Genomic DNA, 21,828 nt, shown 5'->3' with positions numbered 1-21,828 from the left:
AACTCTTAGGTGTCTGCAGTGCAGTGGGTGGATCCAGAAGGTTATTGCATAGGAGTCTGAACCTAAGGAACTGGAGATGTGTGTAGATTTGGGGGTCATTACTGTAGGTATAAGATAGAATACCAAATTAAGGTGTGTGCAAAGGAGGAGGTCATAGAGGCCGAGAGGAGAGACATAAGTAGAAGCAGGTAAAAGTAATATGGAACCCAGAGAGAAAATGTGTCAAAGGATGAATAGTCAGTAGGAGATCACAGGAATGGCATGTATGATAATGGCATGTATGAATTGTGTTCAGTGGACTAGGCAATATGGTGGTCAGTGGTAATTTTCAGAAGAATAATTTTGACTGAATGAATAAATTAGTGTTGGTGTGTTGGTAGTGGGCTGAGATGTAAGTGGGTTGCCAATATGGTGGAAGTGAGTATACATGAATATTCTTTCAAGAAACTCCATTTATGAAATTCTTTTTTTTTTTTTTTTTTTAAGTAGGCTTCATGCCCGATGTGGCTTGAACTCATGGCCCTGAGATCAAGACCTGAGCTGAGATCAAGAGTCAGATGCTCAACTGACTGAGCCACTCAAGCACCCCTCAAAAAACTCCATTTAAAAGGGAAGGATAGAGTGGCATCCGGAGGTGTCCTAGGAAGAGACCTTTTTCCCCTTTGAGTCTGAGAGATGTTTGAGCCTTGTGGTAGACAGAAAAAGCCAAGAGAGGGAAATTTTTGAAATATGGGAAGAAGAGGATAATTATATAATGGGAAAGCCCTGGAGTCCTTAATTTTCTTGATGAGGTGGATTGTGAGGTTGTTATTTGAGAGTAAGAAGGATTGGCTTGACTGGGATCTTCAGAGCAATGTTCAGAAATTTAATTAAAGGGCTCTAACCATATTTTATATCTGTTGAGGGCAGTGGGGTCATTCTTGCTAATTTTTTTGAGATATAATTGACGCATCAAAAGTGTACAATTCAGTGGTTCTAGTGTTTTTGCAGAGTTGTGTATCCATCACCATTATCCAATGGCAGAACATATTCATCATCCCAAAGAGACTCTGTCCCCACTAGCAGTCACTGTCCACCCTCCTGACACCCTCTGTCCTCCAGCACACACCTACCCCTCTCCCCTGTCCCGGGCATCCACTGTTCTACTTCTTGTCTCTATGGATTTGCCTATTCTGAACGTTTCATGTAAATGGAATCATGCAGTATGTGGACTTCTGTATCTGACTTTTTTCACTTGGCATAATGTATTCAGGGTTTATCCATTGTTGTAGCATGAGTCAGTACTCATTCTTTTTTAAAGTAGAATAGTATTACACGATATGGATATGCTGCATGTGTTTACCTATTCATTAGTTGATGGGCATTTGGCTTGTTTCTACTTTTTTAGCTATTTTGAATACTGCTATGAACATTTATGTATATAACTTTTTGTGTGGATGTATATTTTTACTTCTTTTGGGTATGTGTGTATGTGTATATATGATACATATATGTACATATATACATACATGTTTGTACATACACATACACACATATATACTACACACACGCACATAGAAGCGGAATTGCTGGGTCATATAGTAATTCTGACTTTTGAGGAACTCCTAAATTGTTTTCCAAAGTGACTGCACCATTTTACATTCCCACCAACCATGTATGAAAGTTTTTCTCCATGTCCTTCCTTGCCAATACTTGTTTTATCTTTTTGATTATTGCTATCCTAGTATGTGTGAAGTAGTACCTCATTGTGGTTTTGATTTGCATTTCTCCAGTGTCTAATGATGTTGAACATCTTTTCATGTGTTTATTGGTCATTTGTATATCTTTGGAGAGATTTCTATTCAAATCATCATTGTTTTAAAAATTGGGTTGTCTTTTTATTATTGAGCTGTTGGAGTTCTTTATATATTCTGGATACCAGTCCCTTATCAGATAAATGATTTGCAAACATTTTCTTGATTTCTGTGGGTTGCCTTTTCATTTTATTAATGGTGTCTTTTGAAGCACACATTTTTTTTCTAAGATTTTATTTTTAAGTCATCTCTACACCCAATGTGAGGCTTGAACTCACAACCCTGAGATTAAGACTTGTATGCTCCACCAAGTGAGTCAGCCATGCACCCCTGAAGCATAAAACTTTTTCATTTTGATATGGTCCAATGTATCTGGTTTTTTTTTTTCTTTAGTTGCTTGTGCTTTTGATATCATATGTAAGGAATCATTACCTTACTCAAGGTCACATGGATTTATGTCTATATGTTTTAAGAGTTTTATAGTTTTAGACCTTGTATTTAGGTCTTTGGTCTGTTTGGAGTTAATTTTTGAATGTGACATGAAGTAAAGGTTCCATTTTATTCTTCTGCATATGGATATCCATTTGTCCCAGTACCACTTATTGAAAAGACTGTTCTTTCCCCACTGGATTTTCTTGGCACCCTTGTTGAAAATCAATTGACTATTGAATTTAAGAGTAAGATACAATAAGCTCTTTAGGAATGTGACTGGTAGGTAGAGGGAAGTACATTTACACTTCTGAGTAGTATATGTGGTTTGAAAATTATTAATAATTTTCTGGAGAATTAGAGAACAGATTAATAAATGGGCAAGTCAGAATTATTTTATTCACACTGAGAATGATACATTTCCTCAGATGCAACATGAGTTATGTAAAGGGAGTATCCCAGATCCTGCCTGTCTTTCACTGTGATGTCATTGAGGAACGAGCCATAGTTGATTTATGCATTGAAGAAAGACTTGTTTCAAATGATTGTTCACTTGTACAGGGTGACTAATTTGCTGGCTGAGTAAGCTGAATTGTCAGCTGTTAATATTTTAATATTCATCTTGAGGAACTTGACCTAGAAGAGGATCCTGTTTGGGAAATACTATGGGATCTTTAATGTTAGTGGAGTAAATTTCCTTTTTTTTAAGGACTCATGGATACATCAAAGCATTCATGGCTCTAAGTATGATAAAACTCAATTAGTCATGACATAAACTTATAGTATTACTTAACTTTAAGATCATTCTGGTTTTTTATTGGTTTTCAGACATAGTACTAATTAAACCCCAATCTCATTATTATAGACTTTGCTAGGTATAAACTGTTGTCCATGTGTTACTTATTATAATAGTGGTGAGTATTTAGTGCCTTTTTTTTTTTTATTGTGGTAAGTATATATAACAAAATTTACCATCTTAAACCATTTTTAAGGGTGAAGTTGAGCGGCATTAAGTTGTTGTGCAACCATCACCACTATCCACCCCTAGAACGTTTTTATCTTGTAAAACTGAAACTCTGTATCCATGAAACTCCTCTGTTGACTCTTAAGCCCAACCCCTGGCATCTACCATCTTACTTCCTATCTCTATGAATTTGATTACTCTAGGTACCTCTTATAAGTGGAATCATATAGTATTTGACCTGTTACAACCAGTATATCTCATTTGGCATAATGTCTTCAAGGTTCATCCATGTTTTAGCAGAATTTCATTACTTTTTAAGGTTGAATAATATTACATTGAATTACACCACATTTTGTTTTTCCATTCATTCACTGATGGACACTTAGATTGTTTCTACCTTTTGGGTATTGTGACTACTGCTGTGCACATGGGTATACTTTAATGCAGTTTTTGCAAAGGCAGCTCATAGAAGTTAGGTCCTTATCCTTAAAAAACAATTTTTTTTTTTACATTTTATTTATTCTTTTTTTTTTATTTTTTTTATTTTTTTTAAATTTTTTTTTTTTTTATGTTTATTTATTTCTGAGACAGAGAGAGACAGAGCATGAACGGGGGAGGGTCAGAGAGAGGGAGACACAGAATCTGAAACAGGCTCCAGGCTCTGAGCTGTCAGCACAGAGCCCGATGCGGGGCTCGAACTCACAGACCGTGAGATCATGACCTGAGCCGAAGTCGGCCGCTCAACCGACTGAGCCACCCAGGCGCCCCAACATTTTATTTATTCTTGATAGAGAGAGACAGAGCACAAGTGGGGGAGGGGCAGAGAGAGAGGGAGGCACAGAATCCAGGCAGGCTCCAGGCTCCGAGCTGGAGCACAGAGACTGACGCGGGGCTCAAACTCACAAACCGTGAGATCATGACCTGAGCCAAAGTCAGACGCTTAACTGACTGAACCACCCAGGTGCCCCAGGTCCTTATCTTTTTAATCTAAGTGTTGCTCCAAACTAAGAGGAAGCTGCTTATCTTTTGAATTTTTGGTAGGTGTTTTAAAATTTTTTTTTAATTTTTAAAATTCACATTAAAGTTAGGGCCTAAATTTGTTACTGTTATTTAACTACTACTTACTTTCTAAGCAGTATAGATCAAGAAGTCTTAAATGGAGAACATATCATATTTAGAATCTTGTTGCAATATAATTGAATTCAACCAACTAGTAGCATTTGATGGTACTCTAGCTATAGCATTTTATAGTAAATGTTTTTCATATATCTGATCCTTAAACTCTCTTCAGATCTCACAGATTTTATTTGCTTGTGTGTGTGTCCTAGATGTTCCACCCATATTCTAAACAGTCTTGTGAAAAGCCTTGTCTTAATATCTATTCATCAATCAACAGAATTGGAGTGGGAATTTTGTTTGATTAAAAACTGAGCTAATGAGGGGTGTCTGGGTGGCTCAGTCGGTTGAGCTTCCAACTTTGGCTCAGGTCATGATCTCGTGGTTTGTGAGTTTGAGCCCCACATTGGGCTCTGTGTTGATAGCTTGGAGCCTGGCGCCTGCTTCAGATTCTGTGTCTCCCTCTCTCTGCCCTTCCCCTGTTTGCATTCTGTCTGTCTCTCTCAAAAATAAATAAACATTAAAAAAAAAAAAAACTGAAGTAATGAAGTAAAGATAGTTGTGAATATTTTAAAGGCCACCTTTCATGAGTGTTCGATGTAGGGACATTTCTAAGTGTTGCAGTCTTCAGGACAGAATGAATTTAGGTTGGATAATAGTTATTAGGTGATTCTGTGTATTATATAGGATTTTCCAGGCATTGGTTCCTTCATGATGTCATTAATGCTCCCAAATTATTAGTTGTATCTACCGAAGTCATGAAGAAGAGGCAGAGAAGGGAGGAGCTATGAAGAGAATAAGGAAAAAGTATACAAATGTTGAAGGAAAATGTTTGGATCCCTTCTCAATTCAAGATCATTTAAAATGATGGCAGAGCACTTAGTGAGAAAATATTGGATTTACAGTTTTTCAGGCATGCATTCTAATGTGTACTTTTGCATGCAGAACTATACACACAGCTCCTTTGCTCAGACCAAACACTCTTGCAAGACACTAATAACTAATTTTGTGGTGGGTGGTGAGACAGTAGATTCTGAGTCACAGCACAGTTTCCGGAGGGTTGATAATGCATTTGTGTATAATATAGATTTGACTGTGAGGGGCCAGCCAATACAATGTGGTCAGACACCATTAAGAAGTGGTGTTAACAAAGTATGATGATTATAAACTTTCTTGAGCTCTGGGCCTATAGACTTTAGTGTCAGTTGACCACAGTGGAACACTTGCTGCTTTGGGATTAGTCTTCCACACCTAACTCTGTAGTTTTCCTTTCAGTTTTCTTTGCCTAAAAAAATGTGTTGGCTAAAAGAAAGACTGCTAAATTTTTTATACTTCTAGAATACATTTTTGAGAACAAATGTAGAATAACCAATATAAGTAAAATTGTGTCAGGTACAGGGAGGGAATTTTTTGTTTTGCTTTTTTTTTTTTTAAATTTGTCTCAGTTATGTAAGTTAAAATGTAAAAAATAAATGACCTTTCCTGGGAGTGGAAATACTTCTAAGTTATAATGAGATGACATTGACATTTGGCCAAGGTTCTTTGGGAAATACAAAATAGCTCCAGGGCAGTGCAGCTCCTTTCCTTAGGGTTTATCTTTTGGTAATGGCAATAAGGCAAACAAATAGTTTCATACTTTGGGTCAGAAAAATATTAGAATATAAAAATATGAGAACATAAACATGCCGTGGCCTATACTTACAAAAAAATAGCTTTATTGAGATATAATTCACATATCATACAATTCAACCAATTCAGTGGTTTGTATTATGTGCAGTTATCAGCATAATCAATTGTAATATATCTTCATACCCCAGAAGAAAACTATACCCATGTAACAGCATGGTTACTATAGTTAGTGATACTGTATTGCATATTTGAAAGTTGCTAAGAGAGTAGATCTTAAGAATTCTCATAATGAAAAAAGTTTTTTTGTAATTGCATATGGTGACAGATGTTAATTAGACTTATGTGGTGAGCATTTTGCGGTATACATAAATATGGAATCATTTTACATGTTTTATACCTGGAACTAATACAATGTTATATGTCAATTATACCTCAATTTAAAAAAACCCTGTCATACCCATTAGCAGTCACTCCACAGCCATAGGAATAAATAGTCTATTTTCTGTGTCTTGTTTGCCTATTCTGGACATTTCAAATGAGTAGAATCCTATAACATGTGGTATTTTGTAACTGACTTTTTTCAGTTCACACAAGCTTTGTTCATGTCGTGTAGTATGTATCAGTACCTTATTCCTTTTAATTGCCAAATAATGTTCCATTTTATGGATATAATAAATTTATCCATTTATTAGTTAATGGACATTTGGCTTGTTCCACTTTTTGGCTGTTATGAATAGCCAAATACTAGGGTTATGAACATTTATGCACAAGCTTTTGTGTGGACCTAGATTGTCATTTCTCTTGAATATATATGTAGGAGTAGAATTACTGGGTCATATACCAGCTCTCTGTTTAACCTTTTGAGGAGCTGCCAGACTGTTTTCCAAAGTAACTGCACCATTTTATATTCCCATCAGTGATGTATGAGGATTCCATTTTCTCCACATCCTCATTAACACTTGTTATTATCTATCTTTTTGACTATAGTTATGCTAGTGGGTGTGAAGTGGTATCTCATTGTACTTCTGATTTACATTTCCTAATGTGTAATCTGTTGAGCATCTTTTCTGCTTATTGGCCATTTTTGTATCTTTATTTGAGAGATATCTGTTCAGATCATTGCCCATTTAAAAGTTGGGTTATTTGTCTTTTTATTATTGAGTTGTAAGAGTTCTTTATATTTTCTGATGTAAGCCCCTTATTAGATATATAATTTACAAATATTTGTTCAATTCTGTGGGTTGTCTTTTTACTCTTTTGATGGCGTACATTGAAGTACAAAGGTTTTTCATATTGATGCTGTCCAGTTTATCTGTTTTCTTCTTTTGTGTTTGTGCTTTTGGTGTCTAAGAAACTATTACCTAACCCAACATCATGTGCATTTACTCATGTTTTTTTTTTTTTTTTCTTATGAGTTTTATAGTTTTAGCTCTTACATATTTATTTCTATGATCTGTTGGAATTAGTTTTTGTGTATGGTGTTCATTTTTGTGTGTGTGGATATCCAGTTGTCCCACCACCATTTGCTGGAAAGACTGTAGTTTCCCCACTGGATTGTCTTGTCAAAATCAGTTGGCCATACATATGACAAGTCTATTTCAGGACTGTCTATTCCATTAATCTACATGTCTGTCCTTCTGTCCTTATAGTAGCACTGCACTGTCTTGATTACTATAGCTTTCTAGTTAAGTTTGACATTGGTGAATGTAGTCTTTCTATTTTGTTTTTTTTCAAGAGTATTTGGCTATTCCTGGTTGTATGCATTTCTATATAGATTTAGGATTACCTTGGTAATTTCTGTTTAAAAAAAAAATCTAACAAACTAACTGGGATTTTGATAGGGATTATCTTGAATTTTGTAGACCAATTTGAGATATATTGTCATCTTAATAGTATTAAGTCTCTCAGTTAATGAATGTAAAATAATTTTCTATGTATTTAAGTCTTGAATTTCAACAGTGTTTTAGAATTTTCATTGTACAAGTCTTACACTTTTTTTTTCTTTTAGAAAGAGAGAGTGCAGGTGTGGGAGAGGGGCGGAGGGAGAGAGAGAGAATCCTAAGCAGGCTCCATGCTCAGCTCAGAGCCCTATGTGGGGCTCAATCCCATGTCTCTGGGATCATAACCTAAGCTGAAACCAAGAGTTGGACTCTCAACCAACTGAGCCTCCCAGGTGTCCCGGTCTTGTACTTCTTTTAAATTTATTCTTTTATATTCTATTTTATATTCTTTTAATACGTTTCAAAAGTATTTAAATCTTTTTGATGTCATTATAAATGAAATTGTTTTCTTGTTTCTGTTTTTTTTTTTTTAATTGCTGGTGTATAGAAACACAACTGCTTTTGTATACGGTATTGATCTTGTATCCTACAACTTTGCAAAACTTGTTTATTCTAATAGTTTTAAAATGGGTTCCTTAGGATTTTCTTTTTTTAATTTAATTTGTTTATTTAGAGAGAGAGAGAGTGCGTGTGGGAAGAGGGGGTAAAGGGAGAGAGAGAGAGGGAGGGAGAATCTTAAGCAGGCTCCATGCTCAGCAAAGAGCCCAACACAGGGCTCCATCCCATGACCCTGGGATCATGACCTGAGCCAAAATCAAGAGTCCTCTTCTCAACTGACTGAGGTACCCAGGCACCCCTGATTCCTTAAGATTTTCTGTCTATAAGACCATATCATCACAAGTAGAGATAGTTTCACTTCTTTCTTTCCAATCTGGATCCTTTTTGTTTATCTTGCCTAACTGCCCTGACCAGAACTTCTAGAACAATGTTGAACAGAAGTTGCAGTCATAGAATATCCTTTTCTTATTCCTGATGTTAGTCTTTCACCATCAAATACGGTATTAACTGTAGGCTTTTGTAGATGTCCCTTATCAGGTTGAGAGGTTCCCTTCTATTTCTAGTTTGTTGAGTGTAAAGAGTGTTGGATTTTTGTCAAATGATTTTTTCTGAAATAAACTACTTTAAAAATGACTATTTTCTCTGTTTTTTTTTTCTTTTTTCATCTGCAGAAATTGACTTGCATGCCAAATGTGTGGTGGATGTAGATGCAAACAAGGTTATTCTTAGCCCTGTAAATACTAATCTTTCCAAAGGAGATGCCCGGTAAGTTAAGAAACAGTGTTATGTTCAATGGATTTTTATTATTTATTTATTTATTTAAAACAATTTTTTAGTGTTTATTCTTGAGAGAGAGAGAGAGACACAGAGTGTGAGTGGGGGAGGGTTAGAAAGAGAGGGAGACATAGAATTTGAAGCAATCTCCAGGCTTTGAGCCATCAGCACAGAGCCTGACGTGGGGCTTAAACCCATGAATGGCGAGATCATGACCTGAGCTGAAGTCAGACACTTAACCAACTGAACCACCCGGGTGCCCCTGTTCATGGATTTTTAAATGACTGAAAGCAACAATGGCTGCTGAGTTGAGTTCAGCTTAGCAGATAACAAATGCCTAATGACTATGTAGAGACATGTAGCTGTCAAGTCAAAGAGGAAAGGTCTATAATATGGAATGATTACGTGTTAGAGCGAGTGTTGTAGATAGCAGTTGTACCAGAAGCTCAGAGAAGAGAACTTTAGGTAAGATGGTGGAGTAACTGAAGAAGCCTTGAAAGAGATGATATTGGCTAAAGGATTAGTAAGATGTAAATGGGAAGAAGTAGAGTAGAAGAGAAGGCCTTTAGGTTGTTCTTCAGCTTGGGCTGTTTTTACTTCTGCCACTTTGAATCCTGTCTGTCAGTTAGAGCCCATTTCAAGTGTTACTTCTTCCTGAAGGCATTGCTGCATCCCTTAGTGATTCCTCCCCTCTAAATCCCTGTAAACTATAATGTGTACTACCTAACTGGATTATTATACATTGTTTTAGATTGTTACTTGTAGCTCAATGGTGGATTGTAAGGTGTTGGAGGGAAGGGACTGTCTGTCAAGGGTTGAAGATGAATCACTTCCAGATTTGGATGACAGTATAAACAAAAAAAGAGCAAGAAAGTGTTAAGAAAGCGAATTTGGGGAAGAAGCAAGAGATTTATTTGGTTTTTCTGAGCAAGTGCAGGGAAGTCAATTTAATAAAATAAGGTATGATCAGATTACAGAAGATCTTGAAAGAAGATAAGGAAATTTGACCTTTATTTTTATGGGTAAGATGTCATCTTTGACAGTTTTTAAACACTGTGGGTAAGCAGGTAGATTAGGAAAAGTTGGTAATTGGCCATATAGAGAATGGTTCCAAGTGGGGAAAGACTGGCTTTTCATAGAGATCAGCTTTAGTCGGAGTGAAGAACATAAATTAAACAGTGCCTTCCATGGTGCTTAGCATGAAGTAGATACTTAAATTTGTAGAGAAAATGTTGTATGTGGAAATATACACAGAAGGCATTGCATAAATGTTCTTTCACACTTGATCTTAGCCAAAAGGCCGAGAAGTGATCCATAAATGTTCTTTCAGATTCTTTGAGTTGAAAGAGCACTGAACTTAGTGTCAGAAAATCTTAAATTGAATCCCTACTTAACCATGATGTTTTTAACTATTAAGTAGCTACTAAATTAGTAGCTAGTTATTTTTGACTTTTTTTGAGCCTCATCTGTATGGTCTATGCCTTACCTATCTAATAGAAGTGTTTTCTGAAGATCGAATTAGTGATTGTTAAAGTACTTTGTAAAGTGTTCTGTAATTGTCCAGGTTTATTGTCATTGATGTAGAAAAAAATTTTTTTAAGTTTATTTATTTGTTTTGAGAGGGAGAGGGAGAGAGTGCAAGCAGGGGAGGGGCAGAGAGAGAGGGAGACAGAGAATCCCAAGCAGGCTCTACACTGTCAGCGCAGAACTGGATACAGGGTTTGAACTCACAAACCGTGAGATTATAACCTGAGCTGAAATCAAGAGTGGGATGCTTAATGGAGTGAGCCACCCAGGCACCCCAACATAGATTTTGTAAGCATCACTAGGATATGGGTACTATTAGATAGGATGTTATTAGGGTGTGAAGGGTATAGATGTGTCAAAAATAATGCTAGAATTTTGAGCTTGCTAACTGAATGACCTATTGTCCTAAGTATTAATTGAGGTCATTAATACTGGAGGCTGTTTATTGCTCTTAGAATTCTCAATCTGGAGATTGTTGCTTTATTTGAAAATGTGGGTACCTTGGAACAAACATGGAGGCAATATCCTATGGTAGGAAGAGTATAGGCTTTACCTATAGGCTGACATGGATTCGAATTCTGGCTTTGCCATTTGGTAGATGGTTACCCACCTGTGATCCTTATTTATAAAGTGTTTTAGTTTCTTATTGCTGCATAACCAGTTACTTTTAATAGCTTAGTGGCTTAAGAAACAATAATCATTTATTATCTTATGGTTTCCTGTAGGTCAGGAATTCAGACAGGACAAAGCAGGGAGGGCTTGTCTCTGCCCCATGCTGTCTGGGGTGTAGCTGGAAGACTTGAAAGCTGGGTATGGGAATCATCTGGAAAAGGCCCAGTCACCCAGGTCTGGTGGTTAATGCTGCCTATTGGCTTGAGTGTAGCTGGGGTGGTAGGCAGAATACCTACTCACAATCTGGTGGCAAGTGTCCTGAGAGAGTGAGAAAGCCAGGTGGAAATAGTATTGGCTTTTATGTCCTAACCTTGGGAGTCACACAGTATCTTCTGTCCCACTTATTTACTCAGGCTGATATAAAGATCTAAACAGTTTCCAGAAGAGGAGGCATAAACTCATCTTTTTTTTTTAATGTTTATTTACTTTTGAGAGAGAGAGACAGAATGCGAGTGGGGGAGGGGCAGAGAAAGAGGAAGACACAGAATCCGCAGCAGGCTCCAGGCTCTGAGCTGTCAGCACAAGGCCAATGTGAGACTCAAACTCACAGACTGCAAGGTCATAACCTGAGCTGAAGTTGGACCCTCAACCAACTGAGTCACCTAGGCGCCCTTTAAATTTTTTTTTTTTAATGTTTATTTATTTTTGAGAGAGAGAGAGAGAACATAGACTAATCTTTTAATGGAGGAACATCAGTGTCACATGAGAAAAGCCTTTGGGTTGGGATATGTATTGTTGTGGCTGTCTTTGGAAAACACAGTCTCCCACAAGTGTGTAATAGTATCTACCTGATAAAGTTGTTGTGAGAAAAACATGACAATATAAAAGCTGAAAAATGTTTTCTTTCCTTTTGAGATCTTTAAATCTTAGGGGTTTCTGAAAGAATCAAATAGCTTTTCTTGGTTTCACAGAATATCTTGGATGGCTCTTTTTTTCCATGTGCTGAAAATACAAGTCGAATATCACTCAGTGCTATAGAACATTGTAAAAAAAGTTTGTTTTTTTTTTTAAATGACAGCTGCCAGTAAGGTTGATATGTAATGGTTTTTGATGAAGGAAAGTTAAGCACAGACTTAAAAAACAGCTTTTTAAAAAAAGCTTATTTATTTAAGTAATCTCTACACCTAACGTAGGGCTCGAACCCACTACTCCAAGATCAAGCATACATGTTCTTCCTACTGAGCCAGCCAGACACCCATTAAAAAACAGCTTTTATTGACATATGTAATATACATATAGCGAAGTATACATGGCTTCATAATTTTCATAAGTTGAATACACTCCTTTAAGTGGCACCCAGAGAAAAAACAAGAACATTGCTGGGATGCCGGCTGGTTCAGTCTGAAGAGCATGTGACTCTTGAGCTCAGGGTTGTGAGTTCAAGCCCCATGTTGGGTGTAGAGGTAACTAAAAGAAAATAAATAAACTTAAAGAAAAAAAAACAACCAAGAACATTGCTAGTAAAACAAAAGTTTGTCTCTGGGTGCCTGGTTGAGCATTTGACTCTTGATCTTGGCTCGGTCATGATCTCTCGGTTCACGAGATTGAGCCCTGCATCCGGCTCTGCACCAACAACGTGGGGACTGGTTGGGACTCTCCCTCTTCTTCTCTCTCTGCCCCTTCCCTTCTCTCTCTCTCAGAATAAAGAAATAAACTTAAAAAAAAAAGATTGCTTCTGGAGAAATGCTTTTTCTTTTAATATAATATCAAGGTAAAAAGAGAAAATAGAAATTTTGGAATATAGCAGTCTAGTGATATGTGTTGACTTTATTAAATCTGAGGAGTAATTGGAAGGAAAGCATAAATAAAAAGCTATTTTATGTGATGTGTGGTTAATTACAGTCTAGCTTGTAGAATGGCTAATCCATAAAACAACAAGTTATGCTAGCATATTTATAACTAGAGAGCCAGGAATTTGAAGTTAACATGTAAGTGATTTGAGTCCGTTTAAGGCTCAGGTAGTCAGTTTAGGACTTAAGTTTAGTAGTCAGAAAGACTCAAATTAATATTTTTTCTTTAAAAGCTATAAAATCCTTGCTTTTAGAATAGTATCCAATTTTATTAAAGTAAAATCATGACTAATTTTATATGTATACTTAACAACTCAAGTTGATATACTTTGAAAGTGAACATATATACATTTTAAAGTAATGATTTGTATATTTTTCTGATTAATTTTGTGTTAACTTCTGGCAGTTGTATGATTTGATGTTTGTGCTTATTAAAACTAATAGAAGCTATAGTTGAATGGGTAAACTGTTTCCAACATAACAGCTTCATCATGGGGATTTGGGAAATATTTTTTGCTGTGCTAGATATGGAATTTCAAAACTGTTCTATAAAGTAAGATGCTTAAAATTCACAAAATTGATAACACAAAGCTAGAGAAGAGATTAAGAATGCCAACTTTGGAGCCAGAAATAGTGGATTAAATCTCAGCCTCACCATTTACCATGTGTGTTATGGAGCAGGTTACTTAATTGTCCTCTGCCTCTGTTTATTCACCTATAAAGTAGAGATTACATCAGTACCTGCTTGTAGGTTGTTATGGCAATTTAAACAAGTTAAAATATGTAAAATGGCAGTGCCTGGTATATAATAAACCATATATAAATATTAGCTATTACTTTATTAAAATTTTTTTAATGTTTATTTTTGAGAGACAGAGTGCAAGTGGGGGAGGAGCAGAGAGGGAGACACTGAATCTGAAGCAGGCTCTAGGCTCTGAGCTGTCAGCACAGAGCCCTATGTGGGGCTCGAACTCACAAACAGCAAGATCATGACCTGAGCCGAAGTCAGACGCTTAACTGACTGGGCCACCCAGGCGCCCCTGTTAGCTATTAGTTTAAATATTACTGTTATTATTATGGGCTGTATTTATGGTATATTCAGTGAGATATAATATAACTTCATAAAGGAAGTAAAAAATTTTAAAACAAAATATATTCAGTTCAATAATAGAGTATATATGCTTATCAAGAAATTATCTAGTTTTATAAAAATTTCAGCTGTGCAAGGTCAGAAACTTAATTTTATCTAGTTTGCCCAAAGTTGATGGAGCACTTAGGGACTAACATGCCATCTGTTAGAAAGCTATGACCCTTCATTTTATGTTTACAGTGAATAAAATAATTAGTCCCTGCCATCAAGCTTCTCCTTAGTATCAACTAATTTGGAAACCAGATCAAAACATTGCTTGTGAGCATAGGGTAAGAACAAAAGGACATTTTATCAAATATGGAAAAGATTACGGACGAAGTATTTCTATTTCTACAATACTCAAAACACTAGAGACTATGGGGCGTCTGGGTGGCTTAGTCAGTTAAGCATCTGACTTTGGCTCAGGTCATGATCTCATGGTTTGTGAGTTTGAGCCCCGTGTCAGGCTCTGTGCTGACAGCTCAGAGCCTGGAGCCTGCTTCAGATTCTGTCTCCCTCTCTCTCTGCCCCTCCCCTGCTCATGCTCTGTGTCTCTCTCTCAAAAATAAAATAAATATTAAAAAAACAAAACAAAAAAACCCACTAGAGACTGATACATTTGCATCCACCAGACCGATCTTTTTCTTGTGTATGGAGGACTGGGTACACACTCACAGATTTGCTCTATGTGTTTTCTCATGCGGTGCCACACGGCTTGGACTACTAGTACAATTAACTGTTTTTTTGGAATTTCTTTTTTGCCCTGAATCAGTTTAGTTTTCTAGATTTGTCCTGGGGTTTTTCAAATCTTCATAAGCACCATGTTCACAGATCATCTTTTAGAGCTAATGACCAATTCATTATCTATTTTTGGTACATTTTTATAATTATAATTCTCAATGTTTGATTCTTAGCATTTAGGAGCACTTTAAGTTGCAAATAATACCATGGTGTAGAACAGCCTCCTTTTATGTATGTATGTATGTATTTATTTGTTTGTTTATTTATTCAACATCATACTTTTATTTTTTTAAATTTACATGCAAATTAGTTAGCATATAGTGCAACAGAGATTTTAGGAGTAGATTCCTTAATGCCCCTTACATGTTTAGCCCATCCCCCCTCCCTCACCCCCTCCAGTAACCCTCTGTTTGTTCTCCATATTTGAGTCTCTTATGCTTTGTCCCTCTCCCTGTTTTTATATTATTTTTGTTTCCCTTCCCTTATGTTCATCTGTTTTGTCTGTTAAAGTCCTCATATGAGTGAAGTCATATGATATTTGTCTTTCCCTGACTGACTAATTTCACTTAGCATAATACCCTCCAGTTCCATCCACATAGTTGCAAATGGCAAGATTTCATTCTTTTTGATTGCCGAGTAATACTCCATTATATATATATACACCACATTTTCTTTATCCATTCATCCATTGATGGACGTTTGGGCTCTTTCCATGCTTTGGCTATTGTTGATAGTGCTGCTATAAACATTGTGGTGCATGTGCCCCTTCAAAACATCACACCTGTATCCCTTGGATAAATACCTAGTAGTGCAATTGCTGGGTTGTAGGGTAGTTCTATTTTTAATTTTTTGAGGAACCTCCATACTGTTTTCCAGAGTGGCTGCACCAGCTTGCATTCCCAAGAACAGTCTCCTTTTAAATAACTGAATAAACCTTTAAGCCTTATTTGGTCTAAATTAAAAGAAAATTTTAATTTCAACTCAGGTCACAATCTCATGGTTTGTAGGTTCGAGTTCCGCATTGGGCTCTGTGCTGACAGCGCAGAGCCTGCTTGGTATTCTTTCTCTGTGTGTCTTTCTCTCTCTCAAAATAAATAAACTTAAAAAAAAAAACCCAAAACTTAAAACTTAAACTCTTAAAACTTAGTAAAATTTTATCCTGTAATAAATGTTAATGCTAGTTAGCCTGTCACCATGATAGGGCAAAATAGTTTCTTAGGCTGAGGTTGATCTTCTGCCTTTTGCCTTATTCCTCCCTCATCTACCCACCAAACAGGCCTTTCCTACTAACCCTGGCTAAAGTCCATTGAAATACTAATATTGTTTTAAAAGGGAGTAAAGTGTGATTTCCCATGGAGAGTGGCAGCATCTACTTTATGAAACAGTTATGTTATAAAATTATGTATAGGTGAATTTGGAAATGGGAATGCATTTTCCCATGGGAACTGACAGTTGTTCCTCGTAAAAATGCTATTCTATTAAAAAAGTGACTAGTTTGGCCCACGACTCATGGAATCAATGACATATTTTTACATTTTGGTATGCAGCAGAAGTGCTTCATTTTGTCACACATAATTTTAAAAAGATTGTATTCAAGAGTTGAGATTGAATAAAATTAATAATTTTTCCTCCTTATTGAGGACATTCTGAAGTGAGAAAAAAAATATATATATATATTTTGGCTCTGGGTGTGTGGCAGTGAATAATGCAAGACTATCAATAACCAGAATCCTTTAGTGTCACCATGCAGAAAGTCCCAGCAGTTAAACCCACTATTGTTTTTGAAACAATGAAAAAGGCAAATAACGGTATTATTATGAACATAGTTCTTACCTCAAGACCACTAGGAGTCCTTACACAACAATTAACATTTTTTAAAATGTTTATTCATTTTTGAGAGAGAGAGAGAGAGACAGAAGAGAGAGATAGGGGAGGGGCAGAGAGAGACTGGGACAGAAGATCTGAAGGTTCTGCACTGTCAGCAGAAAGCCTGATGTGGGGCTCGAACTCACAAACTGAGATCATGACCTGAGTTGAAGTCGGAGGCTTAACCAACTGAGCCACACAGGCACCCCATCACATGACAATTTAAGAACCAAATTTAGGCATTCATTCATAGCCTGTAAGAACTGGATGGATGTCTTTGGTTATTTACTTTTAAACTACTTTATTGAAATATAATAAATATATCATGTAATTCACTGGAATTCATTGTTTAAACAGTTTAGTAGTTTTTATTATATTTACTGAGTTGTGCAACCAGCATCATGATCCAATTTTATGACATTTTAATCATTCTGTCACTCTACTTTCTATCTCTGTAGATTTGAGATTTGACAATTTTGGACATATAAATGAAATAATACAATACATGGTCTTCTGTGATTGGCTTCTTTTATGGAGCATAATGTGTTTGAGGTTTATCCATGTAGCATTTATCAGTACCTCATTCTTTTCATGGTGGAATAATATTTCATTGTATTCTGTTTTGTTTATCCGTTCATCAGTTGATGGATATTTGGGTTCCACTTTTTGGCTATTATGAATAATGCTACTGTGAACATTTATGTACAAGTCTTTGTGTAGACATATGTTTTCATTTCTCTTAGGTAGATATCTAGGAGTGGAATGGCTGGGTCATGTGGTAACTCCATGCTTAATACTTTGAGGAGCTGCCAGACTATCCCAAAGCAGCTGCACCATTTTACATTCCTAACCAGCATTGTATGAGGATTCTCATTTCTCAAGCCTTTAAAGAAGGCTTATTTACTGAAAGGAAAATGGTGGTGACTCTGGCTAATTGGAGAGCGCATACCCTGCCTGAAGGCATTCAAATTACAGTTAAAAAGCAAAACAAAACATTGTGCTGTCCAAACAAAACAGGTCTTGGCCAGATTCAGCCCTTGGCTGCTGATTTGGAACCCCAGGTTCCAGGATACTTTCCTACTGAGTCTGACTTCTTGACAGCTTTTTAAAAATTGAGCAAATTTTAAAAAGTAACAATGCAAAAGGTTTAAAGAATAAAACACTTTTATGTTAATCGGTCATGTTAACAAACCATTACCAATCCAAACAATTTAAGTCTTGTGTGAACCTCCTTCCAGTTTTTTTTTTTTTTTAATTTTTTTTTTAATGTTTATTTATTTTTGAGACAGAGAGAGACAGAGCATGAACAGGGGAGGGTCAGAGAGAGAGGGAGACACAGAATCGGAAACAGGCTCCAGGCTCTGAGCAGGCAGCACAGAGCCCGACGCGGGGCTCGAACTCACAGACCGCGAGATCGTGACCTGGCTGAAGTCGGACGCTTAACCGACTGCGCCACCCAGGCGCCCCCTCCTTCCAGTTTTAATCCCGTTCCTCTCTACTACGGTTAACCACTTTCCTGAAGTTTTTTTTTTTTTTTTTTAATCTTTCCCTTGTGTTTCTTTATGTTTTAGTTTGTATACTTGTAAATTGTTTGCATATATTCCGTGTATGCGAATGACTGTTTCTAGTAAAAGATCAGATAGATAAGTGACTCAAAGTTTGACTATTTATACAGTATAATGCCTGATTGATTGACTGATTTATAGCCTGGGGACAGGACGCGTGGGCTGGAAGAGCTGCCTAATGCCTGATTTTTAAAAGCAAAAAAAAAAAAAAAAAAAAAAAAAGTGTTAATAGGAGCCAAAAGAAATATCATAAGTTTATCTTAGGAGGGAAGCTAAAAGTTGATATTTAATCACATACCATATTCCTCCTTTTTTCCTCTGAAAAAACCCAGACCTAAACCAAAGCTTTTCCCTCCTCCTCTATTGTTTGCAGTGACTTCCAGACTAGAATGGCAGTGACATTGTATTAGTGTGCCTCCAACCCTTTGAGGAGACTGTGGATCAGTGAGCTGTGCCTGTTCAGAGGTGCTGCTTGAAACACCACAGCTGAAACCTAATAAAAGAGAAGGAAATTCTCACTAAAAATTGCATTGTTCAATCCCTTGGTCCACTAGTCTACTTTCCTCTTTAGCTCTGTGTTTTCTATCGTGTGCGTGTGTGTGTGTGTGTGTGTGTGTGTGCGTGTGTTGTGTAACACCGTAAGAGTTAATACATTAACTTGGGAGTTTCTCTTACAATTCTTTTTCACCCTGTCCCACCAAATGTAAGCTTTGAAGGTAAGAATTTTCTGAAATAGAAAACATTTGAGAGTTAGACTTTAAGACCTTAATGAATGTGAACACTGATTTTTTCGTGGTATTTTGTGAAATGCTCTGTTCTTTAGTACATGGTCTATATTTTGTGAAATGGGCTGTTCTTTAGAAGAGTTTCTTCAACATGGATGTCATTAGCCATAAATGGCACAGATATGCAGTGTTTTTCTGTTCTATAGTAAAACTATGGTGCTTCCTTCTTTTTTCCCATTTGCTCATGTTTAACCTAAAGACTAATTGATATGTATGAGGATAACTGCCAGTCTAGTGAGAAAAATACCTGAGATGTTGGTCTCAACCAGTACTGGTTAGTAAGGTCATTAAAAATCTTTTTATTCTTGGGGAACCTGGATGGTTCAGTAGGTTGAGTGTCCATCCAGCTCTTGATTTCGGCTCAGATCATGATCTCACTGTCGTGGGGTTGAGCCTTGAGTCAGGCTCTGTGCTATGAGCCTGCTATGATTCACTGTCTCCCTCTCTCTCTGCCCCTACCCCATTTGCACTCTTTTGCTCTCTCAAAAATAAATAAATAAACTTAAAAAATTTTTTTTATTCCTTCTGATTTTATACTAGACATCAGTTTAGTCACGTCATTATTACTTAATATGAGCAAAACATACTCTGTCTTTCTTTGGAGGTTCATAGTACTCTGATCCTGGTAGAAGAATGAATATGTGCATATACATTCAAATATATACAAACTTTAGTGAGGCTGACCCATGCATATACATTTCTCTTGCAGATGGATTGAGCAATGCTGCCTAGGAGAGGGCCTAATGCCAATAATTGCTTTGAAATATCAGAAGTCATTTTCGGAGCAATTCCTTGTTAGTGGAAGGCATCATTAGGTCATATTAGATGATGACTTTTAAAATTTTCTACTGCTATATGGATACTAATTTAAGTAAAGATTTTAATTGAAGGAAGTCATGCAAAATGTAATTATGGTATGTACAATAGACCTGTTTGTTCTTTCTGCTGTGAAATGACTTGAGTGAGGCTAATAATTCTGCCCAAATAGAATTTACTCCTCTGGAGAACAGTATGTGGTATGTTTTAATTTTATAAAGACCCTCTTCCTTGGGGAGCCTGTCCACCCTGATTATGTCAGAGTAAAGTGAGGAGAGCATTGTTCAGTATACTCAGAAAGTTAAGATGATTTTTCCCTCTATTTTAAAAAAGTACTATGACCATTGAGTATAGAAGTCATGTACTACTTTTGAATATAGTTATGAAAATGAATCAGATTGTTAAAGCTGAAAAGATAATAAAATATGTATAACTGTATTCATATATTTATACAGTTAATATAGCAAATAATTAAATAGCTTTAAATATAGATTTTTTTGAAGTTTTGCCAGAAAAGGCTAGTAGATGGCCAAAATGAAATGTGAGATAGTTTGTTAGTAAACCTGCCTGAACAAAAATTAGACTTTTATAGTAGAATTGGTGATATTTTAACATTGCCATTGGGTATATAAATATTAATTATCTCATCCTTTTATTGGTATAACAAGAAATAAACTTTTAACTTTATTTTTTAAATGTCTATTTATTTTGAGAGAGAGAAAGAGAGCATGCGTGTGTGAGCAGGAGAGGGGCAGAGAGAGGGAGAGAGAGAATCCCAAGTGGAGTCCATACTGTTAGCACCGAGCCTGACATGGGGTTCAAACCCACAAACTGTGAGATCATAACCTGAGCTGAAATCAAGAGTTGGACACCTAACTGACTGAGCCACCCAGGTGCCCAGAAATAACCGTTTTTTAAAATACGAGAATAGAGAGTGTCTATCACTAAGTCTACTTGTTTACTAACATTTGCTATAATGAGAACTTAGCGTTATGTGTGTTAGTTACTAGGTTAAGGTTAATAGGAATTAAATGTTTTGAATTTATCCAGAATTCGAGATTTGGCACAGAAAATTTTCAGATAATATATATTAGATATCTAATTACAAATAAAGTTTAGGTAAAACTATTAAGTCTCACTATTGAGGTTTTTAAATTGTCTTTGTTCTTTAGCAATACATTTTTTTAAGGGTTCTTTGTCTCGGCCTCTAGTGTAGGAGTTGTTGCTAACGTAAACTAGATATTGTATAAGCATCCAGACTTTTCTTTAAAGATAGAGGTAGCACTACTCCTTGAGGAAGTGTCACATGAGAAACCACTCTAACCCAAAAAGTTGCTGTATCACAGTACCTTAGCAATCTTTATGATCCGTTCAACAGTTCAACATCAGCTCTTTGCCAAGTATCAAGCTAAGAGTTAGGATAATCTTTATTAATCCTTAGTTCCATTACATCGTGGTTAAATTATTTTTAGCTTAGAATGTCTGTAAACACTAGTAAAACAAAACACAAAGCGAAACAGAAGACTGAAGAGTTGAGAAGTTGAATTACTCTCTTGTGGACTTTGTAAGGTTAGATTTTTGCAGACTCAGATTTGAAATGATTCTATTGTTTAATTTTGAGCATTGTGCATTTTTTATGAGAGTGATATTTAGCTAAAATGAGAAATGATTTATTTTGAACATGAGTAGTTTACGGTTCTGGAGCCCTGTTTACTTCTTTCTAAGTTTGTTAAAGAAGTGTCTTGTTTGATGGTGAATTTTACTTTTGCTTCATTTTCATCAAACCTCATTTATATATATTTATAATTAAATAAAAACTTGTATAAAATGGGTAATAATTAAGAGCAATACTGAGTCTTTATCTTCCTATTTTGGCCCTTATATAAAATAAGT

The 21,828-nt window shown here is 36.2% G+C and overlaps 1 protein-coding gene across 1 annotated transcript in view; it reads left to right on the top strand.

The window, feature by feature from the left end:
- KIF13B (kinesin family member 13B) overlaps positions 1-21,828 on the top strand; it is a 204,537-nt gene that overhangs the window by 7,188 nt on the left and 175,521 nt on the right. The window contains 1 exon segment of the mRNA XM_030312696.1: positions 8,942-9,035. Coding sequence (XP_030168556.1) covers positions 8,942-9,035 — 94 coding nt within the window.

The sequence above is a fragment of the Lynx canadensis genome, chromosome B1, assembly GCF_007474595.2.
Source record: "Lynx canadensis isolate LIC74 chromosome B1, mLynCan4.pri.v2, whole genome shotgun sequence".
In the NCBI taxonomy this organism is placed as follows: domain Eukaryota; kingdom Metazoa; phylum Chordata; class Mammalia; order Carnivora; family Felidae; genus Lynx; species Lynx canadensis.
Note: the sequence above shows the minus strand (reverse complement) of the source record. Positions and strands in the feature narration are given on the sequence as shown.